This window comes from Melanerpes formicivorus, unplaced genomic scaffold, assembly GCF_026170545.1.
Source record: "Melanerpes formicivorus ecotype bairdi unplaced genomic scaffold, bMelFor1.0.p_v2 SCAF_2, whole genome shotgun sequence".
Classification (NCBI taxonomy): domain Eukaryota; kingdom Metazoa; phylum Chordata; class Aves; order Piciformes; family Picidae; genus Melanerpes; species Melanerpes formicivorus.
The window spans coordinates 24532289-24546828 of NW_027142354.1; the positions used below are offsets into that span (position 1 = coordinate 24532289).

The 14540-nt window shown below is 43.5% G+C and overlaps 1 protein-coding gene across 1 annotated transcript; it reads right to left on the reverse strand.

Moving 5' to 3' along the window:
* Positions 1-1612: 1612 nt before the first annotated feature.
* On the reverse strand, positions 1613-14148 carry DACT2 (dishevelled binding antagonist of beta catenin 2). Its single transcript, XM_068153409.1, has 4 exons — positions 13779-14148; positions 7961-8093; positions 6261-6548; positions 1613-4169 (listed from the first exon to the last, which is right to left on the reverse strand). Exons 1-4 carry the CDS (start codon positions 14016-14018, stop codon positions 2371-2373), a joined length of 2460 nt encoding a protein of 819 aa, XP_068009510.1. The 5' UTR covers positions 14019-14148; the 3' UTR covers positions 1613-2370.
* Positions 14149-14540: the final 392 nt, after the last annotated feature.

Here is a 14540-nt window from a genome sequence, read left to right on the forward strand (position 1 = left end):
CCCAGGACAGTTTGTCTCAACACTTAAAAAGTTCTTGTTATCCAGGTTTACCCTGGATCAAGGGTGGACACACAATTGTATTTGTCAAACTAGCCAAGGCATAGGATGATAGCATTTGTGCCAGCTTTGTGTTTTCATACTGGCTTTACACTTGCCCTGGGAGGAGGCATTATCTGACCTGGCAGAAAGTGTGAGGTGTACAGGCAATGATACCTCATCTGGCATAAAACCTGTCAGTACAAAATTAAGTCATCATTTTTCTTTATTTGAATTGGCAGTGTGAGTTCATTCTGGATTGGCACTTTCATCATGTGTCTGGCAACACTTCTGACAGAGTCTTAACAGCCCTAAAGCAGGATTTACTGAGTTGTAGGACCACAAACTTACTGTTTGAGCTTACTCCGATGAAAACATAGGGAGCTACTGGTTGGTGGTTTCCACCAGATCTCAGAATGCAGTTTTGTAGTTAAGAGCAATTTCCTCCCACATGAAAAAAACACCCTCAGAATTCCTGTCTGACCAATAAACCCCACCCCAATACAGAAAATCCATGGATTAAAGTTCATATGTAACTTGTGACACACACTACTCTAAATGAAACCTTTTGTGTATAGGGCAAAAAGAATCCTTTTGTGGTGTATAAAGTCAACAAGGTATAAATCACTATTTTGTTTGTTCTGTTGCTAGACATGCTGAACAAGAAATCACCATCAGACATGTGAAATTTTCCCATTAATCCCACTGGAGTTTCTGGGCCATAAAAAAATGTTTAACATGTTCCACGGGCTAAAACCTACTATTCTCCTAGTTGCAGTAAAGATGATGTTATGTGCTAGCTTGAATACTTGAATTAATTGACTCTGTGAAACTTTTGCTTTTCTCTTCCTGATTTTAAAATAGAGTGGTTTAAAAACATAACATTGCTTCCAAAGAATAGGAGGCATTGGCTAAAAGTTTAGTCTTTCAATACCTCGGTTTGCCAGTGAATGCTTGGTGTAAACAAGCACTCTTACCCCCAGTTTCGGCAAAGCACTTTCCTTTTGTTTCAGACTCAGCACACTCCGCTGAATGAGGTAATGCCTATGTGTTCTAGGCCAGGAATGTATTCAGATTGGGCACTGAAACAGGGTAGGAGGATAATACCTGCTCTTTGGTAAACACAGGGTGAACTTCATTTAAGTTTCCTGATTGTTGTGCTCAAAGGAAAGAATTAGGACTGCATATCTGAACACAAAAAATCACTTTGTCAGTTTAGCGACCAATTCAAAGATTCACAAAGGCACTCTCAGATGCATTCAAAACACGGTTATGTGTGCATTTAAAATTGTCTTGTGACAAAATTGCAACTATTTAGGTCTGCCACTTAAACTCTACCCTGTCCTCAATACTGTTTATAAATTCATTAATTTAGAAGCAGGTTTCCTAAGGTAGATGCTGAAAGGACCCTGCTTCTCCCTCAGCTATAGCAACGCTCTGAAAACTACAGAACCCTCTGCACAGTGATCATGAAAACACGCACCTGTTTCATTAAAGAAAGGTCCTTTCCATTCCTGATACTACAGATCAGAATAAGGTTCTTTAGAGAGAGTCAGACAAGCATAATTTTCAGAAGTACATTAAATAGTATTTATTGAGTTTTAATCTCATGGGCAAAGCTATAATTTCAGTCCCAGCTATTCACACTGTGGCACTGAGCTCTCATGTTCTTTCACCCATTCAACAAATGAACATCGTAAAGAGGGGGCTTGAATAAAAACTCTGCACTCGAAGTTTTGAAAACAGGAAACAAACTGAAGCCTTGCTCTCATTCACAAATAAATTTGCCTTCTTGATTAAGCATCGTATGTTTTTATAGAAGAACAGACTTGTCCTCCTGATGTTTTGTAGAGATACAGGATGGTTGATTTGAAACAAAGTAAAACTATGGAGAGTACAGAGAGCTTTTCTATACTAGCACAGTTGACAGCTGGATGGTTAATGCAGACTTCAGACTGCAAAAGACTCCTCACAAGAGGGAGAGATGCTACCAAATATCTGCTTGGGAAAGGCCCCTCTTCTTGGGAAGCCTTTTGTGTCTGGGACTGATTCTGTGCGTGCATACAGTAAACAACCGCCTGTAAAATCTTATGTCAGTTTGTTTTCATTTTCAGCATGGTGACCCTTCTGCATAGTAAAAAAAGGAATTACATAATATACACAAATACATATTTACAGAATAAATGGCAAAAGAGTAAATTGGATACAGCAACATTTATATCCAGGCATTAACAAACAAAATCCCTTGTGTGGATTCAGTGATTATTCATAGTTCCTTCCTGTTTTGCAAATGAGACCCAGAAGTCTCACTAAGAAACAGATGCTTTCTGTCCCTTAAACCATGGTCATGACCTTCAGAGAAGCAGGTTGGAATCTCCTGATCTTCTTCTTTAGTGCCTTTGAAGCTTTGATGCGACAGATTTTGGGCACTGGGGGAAGAGGCTTGGAAGAGGCCTGGACAGTCCCCGATTGTTTGACAGAACCTTCAGGCCAAATCAGCTCACTTTCATCCCCTTCATCATAGTCCAGGGCAAGGCTGCTACTGTTACTGCTGCCATCTGAATCACTTTCACTGGACTCACTGTCCCCAAAACGGTTAGTTGTGAAATCACTGACCTCCCCTTCGCTGGTTTCTGCAATGGTGGAGTGAAAGAGGGAAGCACACTCTGCAGAGTACTCTGAGTGGTCTGATTCACTTTTGGCATAAGCTCCATGGCGCTGACTCTTGGAGCGAGCCCTCATACTGACAGTGCGCAGGACACCAGCTCTCCTTGCTGGCTGCCTTGGAGCTCCCAGGCCAAACCCACTAGAGATGCTGGCCAAGTGGACCTTGGCAGAGATCTCTCCTGTGGACTGCCACTTGCGCTGTTTCTTCTTGTTGGCTGAGTCTACACAAGCTACTTCGAGGGAATACAGTGCACTGGCAGAGGCTCTGCAGATCTCTGGCCTGGATGGCACAGTGGGGAGCCTGACCTGCACAGGGAACAGGCTTGACTCTGAGCATGACCTGCCAGTCACATCACCAGAATATGAAGGTCTCCTCACAAGGCTCTTCATTCCATGTGGTCTTTGGGGTTGATTCCACTCAGCAGGCAGCCTGGCAGCCCCATGGGACCCTCTGCCCTTCTCCATGCAAAATGTTTGCTTCCCAGGCCGTAATACCTTTTCACTGTTCCGCCTCTTTATCTTCACTGCCTTTGTTTTGGAGCTGGCAAACTTGACCCGGACTTGGTGGGATTCTGCGGGGACGAACTGAGCGTGAACAAACTCACTTCGTGCCGCTCGCTCATGACCCCCAATATTAGCCAATTTGGTACTGCCAGACCGTTTGAGAGGATGCTTTCTGGGTGGGTTGGCTTTAGTGTTCCAGTTGCCCAGGCTGGAGTCCTCCTGGCACAGCTGTGAGCTGGATGAACTGTGCTCCACGCTGCTCTCTGTTGCTTCTGCCAAAGGAGAGCCCCTTGATGCTGACTTGGCAGGATAACAACTATTCACAGCTGATGGCTCTGTGTCAGGACGAGTGGATGGCTGCTCTTCATTCACACAGTGCATGGTCTCCTGCTGCTTGGCACATTCCCCCTCCAGCACCTCTCTCTGCAGCTTCCCTTCAGCTTTGTTACTTTCCAGAGAACTCACTTGTTTTTCCAGCTGGCTACTGCTGCTGTTAATTTTCACTCCACCAGTGCTGGGGATTATAATGAGTCTCTGGTGCATTGTGGCTGGCTGGCTCTTTGTTGAAACCCACTCATTGGCATCAGCCCGATTGTTCCCTTTGCATCTTGTCAGCTGCAGCAATTTATTGATGTAGCCCCCTGGCTTGGCCTCAGTGGTTGGCCTAGTCCTAATTAAGCTGGGACCTGTCACACTAGGCATGGGTTTGCTTGGAGGAGCTTGGAGGTCTGCTTCTGGCGATGTCCCCACCAGGGAGAAAAGGGGACTTTGTAGAGCCACCGCATGGAGGGGGCTTGGATAAGGATATACATCAACACCATTCTTGGAGACTAAGTCATTCTGGAATTTGGGGTCCATGCTGAGCAAGTGCATGTCTCCATCATGGTACAGAGGCAACACAGATTTGGGATCTGTCTCTTTCTGAAATCTTTTGTCTGAAGGAATGAGTCTTTCCAAGTCACCTACACAGTGGATGAAAATAAATAACCTAATTAAATCACAGACAATTACAGTTACACTGCTTATGCTAAAAGTGCCACTTCAGAGATGTGCTAGCTTTTACTAAAATCAGTTGCATGAATGAATAAAATTGTTTCAGTCCTCCAAGATCACTGAATTACTTCAAGGCTTTTATTCACCTGAGCATAACAAAGATTAGAATGCCATTTAATACAGTAATAAAATTCATGCCTTTATCTTGGGAGCACGCTGCGTTCTTGTGCGAAGCAAGGCTGTTCCACCCATACAAGTCATCGAAGAGAGCACTATGGTACCATGTTACCTCTGGCACCAAAAGCACTGGAAACATCTGCAGTCAGCTTGCATTTCTCTGTACAACAGTGCAGAATTCAGTTCCAACAAATCCTCAACTGATTTTCTGGCTGTTTCATACTACCAGGAGACCCAACCATCAAATCCAACCACATACTTCACTCTCAGTGATTATTTCTGTCCTGTGACAGAAGCTTTTTGGCATTTTTTGCAATATCCTACCTAAGGCGCTTACCAACCTGGTACAGCTAAAGTTAAAATGATGATTTTTCAAACAACATATTTTCATAATGAAAATTCCTTAGGAAATTGTTAGTAGTGTGTACAGGTACTCTCTTGTGCAAACAAACTAGGAGAGGTCAAAAGAATGCTGTGCTTGCAGTGTCTCAGCAAGCTTTCTGCTGTTACCTATGGCAACAAGCTAAGGAATAGGAAAGAGACTCTTCTTCCTCTCTCCCAATGATGCTTTTCTGAAGTAACATCTTTTCTTGATCCCTATAATATGGTTAACTTTTGAGACAACTGTTTCTTCACAAATACACCCACTATTATGCTACTATTAAAATCTTTGGTTGTAGCCTGGAAGGAGGGAGGTAGTGGAAGAAAGGGCTGGAGGAGGTTTGTAGCTTCACTCCTGCACTCCTACTTAGCATCAACCATTTGTTTTTCTGCTAGTCTATCTCCATATCCAAAAAGCCATAAATCCTTTGGGGTTTTAGCAAAATGTTGCAAGGCAGGAAAGTTTCTGATAGAACAGTAAGTCTGTAATCTGAACATGGAAGCCACAGATCACTAAGCTCAGTTCCATACCTAGCTGCTGAGAGGCCTTGAGAAGACTTTGGTTTTATGCTATCACTTGCCACCACTGCTTCATGCGTGTCTGAAAGATGGGTGCAGAATAGGTGGTCTTTGCTTCAGTTCCAAGCAAACCTGAGCTATCTTAGGTCAAAAAACTGAGAGACTGACTCGAGAGGGACATAGCACTTGAAATGATGTTTGCTATGGCTTCCCTGTTTCTATAATGGAGCTGTCACACATTTGGTTGGGTTACCATCCATATGAAGCGCACTAACACAACGCCCTGAAAGGACCCAAAATATGTAGTAATATGGTGTCACTTCACAGATGGGTATGAATGGACTTGTCTGTTTTGTCTAAAGGTATGATGCAAATGCATGGTTGATCCACTGCAGGGCTCATGACTGGTTCCTCGATAGTCAATTAGCTTTTGTGTCTGTTATCCATTACTGTCCATAGTGAATTATGAAAAAAACAAACAAAATCAATTTGAGTCCACATCAATCTAAATATATGCTAATCTTACAACAGATTGAGAAAAGAGGCACTGTGTCTCTTTCTGCTTAGATTTCTATAAAATCCTTCTCAGTATAATGCATTACCTCTAATTTACAATTCACCTCACGTTTTCCATACATCCCTGCACCTTCACACAAAGTATTTCAAATACTGCAATTTTTCTGATTTCAGGAGGTAGATAAAATTGTATCTTAACATTAATTTTACAATTTTATCTTAGGCACTTAAATATTTTTCCATTTTTAAATACGTATGTCCTTATATTTGTTACTGTTTCAAAGCATCTGAGCATGGACTGAAGCAAAAATTGGACAGCAAATGGTTTGGCTCTTCAATTAATTCTCAATTTGTGTACTGAAAATAAGTGCTCTGTATTGATTATATAGTGGTATATTAGGTCCTACAAGTAACAACCAGGATTCTGCCCTTCTCTTGAATGAGTATCCAGTTCTGCAGTTGATTACCTGTGGAAACTGGCCTTGGTCGGGACCTGGCAGGGGTCCCAGAAATGTCTGTGCTAGCTGTAATTCGGCATCCATCACTGACACAGGTTCCCTGCTGTTGGAAGCTGGTGGTGTGCACAGTAGTTTCATCTGCAGACTTGGGTCGATAATCAAACACACTGAGCCTTGCTTTAGGGTGCTGAGAGCTGGGCAAGAGACTGGTGTGGGAGGAGGAGATGGACTCACTGTACACAGAGGTACAAGAATTGGAGAGTGAGCAAGAACCACCGTCGCTCAGGTCATAGAAGCCTGCAGTTAAAACAAATAGGAAGATATTTCTTACTTACAGCAACTAAACATGCTCTGTAGAAGAAAACCGCAAAGAATAAAATAAATCTTCATTTGCTATGTGCCACAGGCCTAAATTTACAATCATTTATCTGGGTAGCTTCAGAAAAGATATACTCTAATTCAACCATTTTTTTATTGGGCTTCTGCTTATTTATTTAGGGCCCAAGCCAGCTTGGCCAGCACATGCATGCTTAGCTCTGAGGGTGGAATAGGGTGAAGTGCAGCGCCATCACACCCAGTTCTACACTGGAGAATGTCTTTGGGGACTGTTAAGCAACTGGTGTAAATAGGACCATCTTACACTATTGTAACTTGTGCTAGGTACATACAAGCATAGCTTGGATGATAAAGTAAAATAAAACTGGTCTGTGACCAGAGGTGCCAAGTCTATGATAGCTGGAATGTATAAGGGCACAGAATGGATGCTCTCTTCCCTCTCCAGGTCTTGCTATCATTGCCAATTAGTTACAGAAGTACTGATAATGTTTTTTATAAATACAGGAGTTTTTATTATTCCTCTTTATATAAAGGAAGATGCTTCCTTTTGAACTGTGTGTATGTGCCTAAGTGCACAGCTCCTGAACTTAAAACACTCAACATGAACTTGCACTTTTTATGCCCACTGTCAAGTACCAGACTTCAAATCCATATGCTGTAAATAAATGAAAAATCAATTTCCTCATCTCACTGAAGACTTCGCATTTCAAAATTCTGTTTAAAAAGAAGTATTCCCATTGTCCCAGATTAGATAACTGTTTTTAACACACATCCTAACTATAAAAGTCTGCAGAACAGCTCTCTCTGGCAATCAGACCAGACATTTGAAACTCAAATCTCTTTCTGCCCATAAAAGCTTAAGTCAGCAAACTACTTGGGTAGTTTTTCCCAGCATCTATAGTAGAGCTGTTTCATTTCTAGCATCCATTTGGCCAGAGCACTGCAGTGGTAGTGATTTTCAAAGCCCCAGGATCCTTCTTGGATTCAAGCAGAGCAATGACATGGCTGTTGGTCTCCTTCACATCTACTAAGTACTCCAGCTACTTTGCCAACAGTCGTCCTGCACTGTACAAGGTAATTCTATCCCCTCCTTTCATTTGTGGCTAAAATATCTACTTTAAAGTTGAAACTAAAAAGTACCTAACCAAACCAAACAAAACCACACAACAAAAAGTACTGTTTGAGTTAAATAAGCAATTTTGCAGGAAAGTTCCCACCAGTTCTGTGAGTTAGCTTTTTGCCAGAGGACTATTCTCCACTTCAGCCATGGGGCACGATTTCTGGCCAAACAATAGAGTTTTTGCTTAGCAGCTGATACTTTTCACTTCTCCTACCACCACAGACCTGTGAATAAATAACCATGTGAACATTACCTGAGCTGGGTCGGCTGTCACTATCCAAGTATTCACTAGAGGTCTTACTGACATCCAATTTCAGCTCACTTATTCGCTGGTCTAGCTGATCCAGGTGGCTTTTCAAGCCGACATCCTGTCTCCTCAAACGAGACTAATTTCCAAGTCGAGGGAAAAAGAAGGAAATTAAGAATAGTCACAGTTAGAATCTCAGTGGCAACATATTCATTCAGGCCATCTGTGTTGGACAGTTTTGCTCTTGTGAAGTATTTTGCTTAGCTAGGGACTGCTGCAACTGGCTTATGGTAATGAGAATGACATAAAGGACAAATACGAAGTAACGTGTTTCTCAGTATACATTGTCTTCTGCCCAGCAGAACATGTTCTCAAAGCTTTTCATACTGATCTAGTTGGAGATGTCCATGCTCAGTGCAGGGGAATAGGACAAGATGACCTTCAAAGGTCCCTTCTGACCCAATGCATTTTATGCACCTGTGAACATGCTTATTTTAACCTTTGGGGTTTTGTTACACCTGTGACAGGAACTGTATCTCTAAAGAGGATGGCAATATTTTAACTAATTATCATATTAACATATGCACTGTATTTTGCCATATACTGTCTCTGAGCAGAAGATGACAGAAATGTTATGGATTGTCTGCATGAACTCTGTGATGCCACCTGATGAAAAGAAACCGCTGTATGTAAAGCTATTTTATTGCCACACAAAGTAATGACAGTGTGCCAATTTCTTTAAAGCCCCTCCCTGATTTGATGACATATCATTATAGCTGAAAGACTGTATTTCATTAATTGTGACATCTATTTTGCTAAAGTCTTCTTTGCATGTTTTGTGGCTAGATACTTCCACACATTTTATGCAAGAAAATAGTATCTGAATACTGCTGTGAAAATTACTATGCTTCAAAAGAATGGTGTTTCAAGCTTCTGAATAATACTTCAGAAGCCTGAAATATACAGTCCTTTGCCTACTGCAATTAGTGATTGGGCTGATCTGATGTAACAGCTCCTGCAGTTGTTCCCCCAGTATTTATCCCCATCAGCTTGGTGAGGCAGATGGTTAAGTGTTAGGTACCAGCCAAAGAACCACAGTTGGTTTCTACCATAAACTTCTCATATGGTACTTGGCAAATTATCTAGCCCTAGTTGCTATTTAGGCAGCTTCTAATCATATCACACCTCACAATCCCTCCAACAGCATGTCAGAGAACGGTAGCCTCTTGAAGCTGGCTGTAAAGCTGTGTGTGTAGCCATTGGGGGGCTGGGTTTCTGTCCAGTCACAGCAAGAAAAATATGACTAAGATTCTTCTTTATATGTATGTTGCAGATTTAAAAATACAAGTTGCAGTTCTAGCAGCATTTCCAGCATCAAATATGAAAAATTATAATCTAATGTCCCTTGAACTAATTAAACTATCTGCAAAACTAAATAATGTGTGAAACATCAAAATCAGTATGTATACATTTCAAACTCCACCTTCCTTGCATTTGGATTATTCAGCTTTTGGTATCTGCATTTCTAGGTTTCTCCACAGCTATAAATACTATAAGCAAGGAAAGCTAAGCTAAGGATCCTAAGGTAATTGGTACATGATTAGAAACTGTGAAAAACAGAAAAAAAGATAGAAGTCTTGAGTCTCACAAGACAACTGTTACAGCTGGTGATGCTGCTGAGTAGAATAAAAAGCTATTTCGACCATGGTTTTATGGAGAACTGAAGGAACTTAGAAGACACAAGAAATAAAGCTTCTTTTTTTGTTAGTGTCACACATCTAGAAAGGTTTAAGTTCAGGAAGCTCATTACTGTTTCCTAGTAAAACTCATTTCATGTTCCATATAAACAAGAAGGAAGACCTAGACAACAAATGAGATTTTCTATCCTAACTGAATGATGCATGCATGATCTCCTCTGTACTACTTCAATTTCTTTATGGTGAAAAAGGAAAAATATGCTTTCCCTCCTTCAATCTATTCAGGAAATCGCAAGGTTTTGTTTTCACGGCTGGAATTAATTGCTTAATGATTAATGTTTCGCCAGCCAATCCCTCAATCTGTGGTTTCTGATTAATGACAGAGAGGCCACAAGGCTCTCAGGTATTCAAAGATTATTTATTATACCTCTAGGTTCTGTCTGTGCTTTCACAGCATTTTAAGCAACACACACAATTTACATTATCTTTTTAACCCTTTGGTGTCTCAAACCACTGGGCTTTCATGTTTCCAGTAGACTTCATAACTTTGACCTTATAGTCAGGTCAAAGATGAAAAACATTCCTCATTTGGAAAGAGATGACTTTTCCTATGTGTTTGTTTAAAGTTCTTATTGTTCTAATAACTACCAATGCAGCACTTAGAACAATAAGCCCTAAACACACTCTTTCTCAGTTCACACCATGAATTTTACATGAGACAAAAACTTGTAGGTGAAACCATCTGTTTGCTTTGGGCAATGCAGCTGTGAAGACTTCTGTACACTGCACAATACTGGAAACAGACTTTCCAAATCAACTTGTATGGTTTTAGGGAGCCAAATCCGAAGTATCAGAATACCATTCTTTTTCCACAAGGAAGAATACTCTCCGAAAAGTAGGTTCCTTTAAGTCAACACAATTTGGCACCCCAAATCAAAGCACTTGATCTAGTGTGAAGTGTCCCATGGCAGGGGGGCTGGAATTAGATTATCCTTGAAGTCCCTTCCAAACCTAACAATTCTATGATTCTAAACCCCACTATTCATTACTAACTATTCTCAGCTATTACACTCTTCAGTTAAAGGGGTAGTTGACATCTCTTGGTTGTAGATTAGCATCTGAACAACTTCATTAATCCAACTGTATTTTGGAATGGACAAAAATGGCATTAGTCATATCTAGTTTTGCACAACTTATATCTATTCACTCCTGGTGTCCCTTCTCACATTTTGGTAACATCATAAGCCACCTGAAAACTTGCAAACCAGTATCATCAGATTTTTATAAGTATGTTCTCTGAGGAAACAGCTGAGAAAAATACAGCTGCAGCCTTATATATCCAACTACTTTGACAGTGAAAATGTCATAGATTTATTTATTTGTTTTAGCTTGGCTTTGCATCTCTTTCCTCTATGTTACCATGATACAGTTCGGTCAAGAAACTAATTTAGCACCTTTAGGACTTGCAGTACCATTTAACTCTGCTTCTCTTCTGATATAGAAAGTTCATTCTGTCTGCACTGTACTTGCAGCTGCCAGACACTGGCTGTAGCAAAACTGGACATGACTGCTAGGGGCAGCAGAAAGCCTGCAGCCCTGGTGCCTATAGGAGACTGCTGGAGAGGCCAGATGCTGGCTGTTGCTGGTACATGTTGTTGGCAAAGAGACTAGGGTACTGGAGCGGTATTCACACATGGTCCCTACAGCATTTGATAGCTCTGCTCTACCCATTGTGAATAACAGCACTTGACTCCTTAAGAGTACTGCCTGTGCTCTTCTATTTCTCACCTTAACATTATAGGAGTAGCCTGTCTTGACTCTATCTGCCTTGGCTCCATCGCTGAGATGCTTTGCCAGCTGATACATCTTTTTCTTTTCTTGTTGCAAGGACTAAATTTTTTAAATTAAGCTATGACCAAGCTAAAGCCCAGAGCTACAGCCCTACTTGAAACTTGGATCAACATACAAGGCAAAGACGCATTTAAGTTGTTAATGAGTTTCTCAATCTGAAAGTTTATAGACCAGTGATTACATACTTTATTGGCCATGGGCCAAGAATGATAACGAAGATGGAATACTCCCTGAGCAATGCTGTGCCTTGCATTTGCTGTTGTTTTTATTTTTTATGTGATTTGCCATGACCACGGACAGCATTTTCAAGGTTTTTTAGTGCTCATGAGTCATCAAGAAACAGCTCTCAGCCAGTGGTTGTGGAATTTCTAGGATCTGTGGACTACTTCTAACAGGAGTATTAAAACCCTGGTTTCAACTGGGTTTACTTTGCCATTAAGCAGCTTTGAGTTGTATACCTCTACTCACATATATGGCTGCAATTTACAGGAAAAAGTCCAGTAAAGGTAGCAGGTACGCCAACCTGAAAAGCTTCCAGCATCCATGGGTCGGTATTGGAAGAATCACTACTTTAAGCATTGCACAACTGCAGTTTTGCTGAAGAACCTGCACCTAGATTTATATAGTCCTGACTCATCCCTCTTGAGCTTTACAAATGCTTCCTTTTCAGGCACCCCTAGAAGACATGTTTCCCATAACTGCACTGGCACCTACTGGTGAAATCCATCCCACTCCAGCAGTGCCCTGCGTTGTTCTCCTCCTCCTGACTCCTGCATTTTAGGGCAGCAATAAAAGGCAATTTTCTATTTCCCCTTTAATGGCTAATGTCTCCCCATGGTCTTAGAAAGACTTGTGAGGTGCCAGTAAAGGCCTGACAAGGTAATCTTCTATTTTCATATTTTCTTTGATAAATATATAAACAAACAAGCAATTAAAGTGCTACAGCTCACAAGAAAAAAAGCAGTCACTATGGTCAGAGGTCATTGGGTGTTTCTGTTAATCCAGCAGCCCCAAAGAGGCAATAAATGCCTTCTATTCTTTTGCTCAGTTAAAACAAAAACCAAACCAAACCAAACCAAACCAAACCAAACCAAAAAAAAAAAAAAAAAAAAAAAAAAGAAAGAAGGAGAAGAAATAAAGTAGCACCATTAGTTAAAATTATCAATGACAGGCAATCAAATGGTTGGCAGTTCACTTATCGTGATTAAAGTGAAAAAATAAAAGATGCAGGATATGCTTGGTGCTGTGTTTTCACAAGTGGTGGCAGGGTTTCTCTGTAGGTTAAAGCCAGTTTTACTCTGAGATGCTACCTGATAAAACTGCCTACAGGGAGTGAATAACTGTGCTGTTTTCACACCTGATTGATAACCGATAGCCAAGTCTTGGCCAATACAGGGAAACGACTGTGAATTAAGTCTGAGTTTACTGAAGTGTGTAATTGCCCATACTAGAGATTAAAGCAGTTGTCTCATCTACAAAACTCATTTCAGTGGCAATTCATAATTTTTTCTCTTTCACAAAACCGCGTGCAAGCAGCTAGTTTAACACTTCAAATACAAGACCTGGCATCCTGCTACTCTCTTCCTTTCCATCATGAAATCTGTGGCAAGGCCAAAGTACTCCTGTCCCACAAACCCTTTCCTGGCAGACTAACTCGCACTGGCACACGAGTGCGCGGGCACAGTAGCTGAGTAGCTGTAGGCACACATAGGTGCGGGCACACCTATGTGCGTGAGCAAGCATGCTCACATCGACGCCCTGGGCGCTTAGTCTATTTATGCGTATCTCACTCTGAGTATCTCTTGATCTCATATTCAAAAGGCTACTGCAATTAAGGGTGAGTGCTCACAAGCGTGATACATGTATTACTTAAGTTAATCATTTCCTACTCCCCGGCTCCGATGAATGAGCAGTGCCGGGTAAATACTTCTCCACGCTGTGCCTGGCACAGAGCCCTCTACCAACACTTGGCATTTCGGATCGGTAATACGCGCTCAGGTGAGCTGTGCCTGAGACACGACGCGACCCGTTATAACGGCTGCAAACAGCCGCTGGTGAGCCGGGAACAACCCCGGGCAGCAGTTGAAGCTCACTGCCTGCTCTCGGCCCCGAAACGGCGCCGGCGGCTCCCGAAGGGCAGCCCAGTGCCAGGCAGCCCGGTGCGGAGCGGCCTGCCGGCGTTCCACTCCACGCGCTCTCCCTCAGCACCGCGGCCCCGCAGGGCCCCTGCAGGCGGGAAGCGGGCCCCGGGGACAGCGGGGCATCCCGTCTCTTACCAGCTGCTCCTTCAGGGCGGTGAGGGTGGCCTCCAGCCGATGTTCTTTGCTCTGGGCGGACAGGGGCTGGTCGCTTCCGCCCGCCGCCGGCCGCTGCGGCATGGCCAGGGCGGCCCGCACCAGCTCCCGCTGCTTCTCCCGCAGCACCTGGAGCTCCTGGAGACCAGCCAGGGCCGCCTGCAGCCTCTCACCCACTCGGCCGCGATCCCAGCCGCCCGGCCGCGGGGTGCCCAGCAACATCGTCAAAGCTGGGCCGCGACACTGGCCATGGCAATGGGGCAGCGGGGAGACGGCGGGGTTGCTCCCGCCCTGGGCCGTGCCTGTGTCAACAGCAGCCAGCCCCTCTCTGCCGCTGGCACCCGAGTGAAGCAGATCTGCAGCAGCTCCGGCAGTTTTGGAGAAGAGGTGGGGACGGGGGCGGGAGAGGGAGGGAAGGCAAGAGGGCTGCGGCTCCGGCTGAGGGCTGTGCTGGGGCCACCTCTCGGGGTGGATACGCGCGGAGCAGAGCCAGTGCCCGCGCGGGGGCGGCCCCTGCCTGCCCCGAGGGCAACCCTCGCCCGCACCCCGCCCCGGCGGCGGGGAAGCGCAGGGTGCCCGTCGACTGCCCGCCCTCCGCCGGCGGTGATTGCGGCCGACGAGCCAGCCCGCAGCATCAGGGCGAGCCAGCCCGTCCCGATCGCGAATAAGCCGAAGGTATGCTGCCAACACAGGATCCGGCTCCGTCGTCGTGCTGCAGACGCATGCAAATGAAATGTTGCGGGG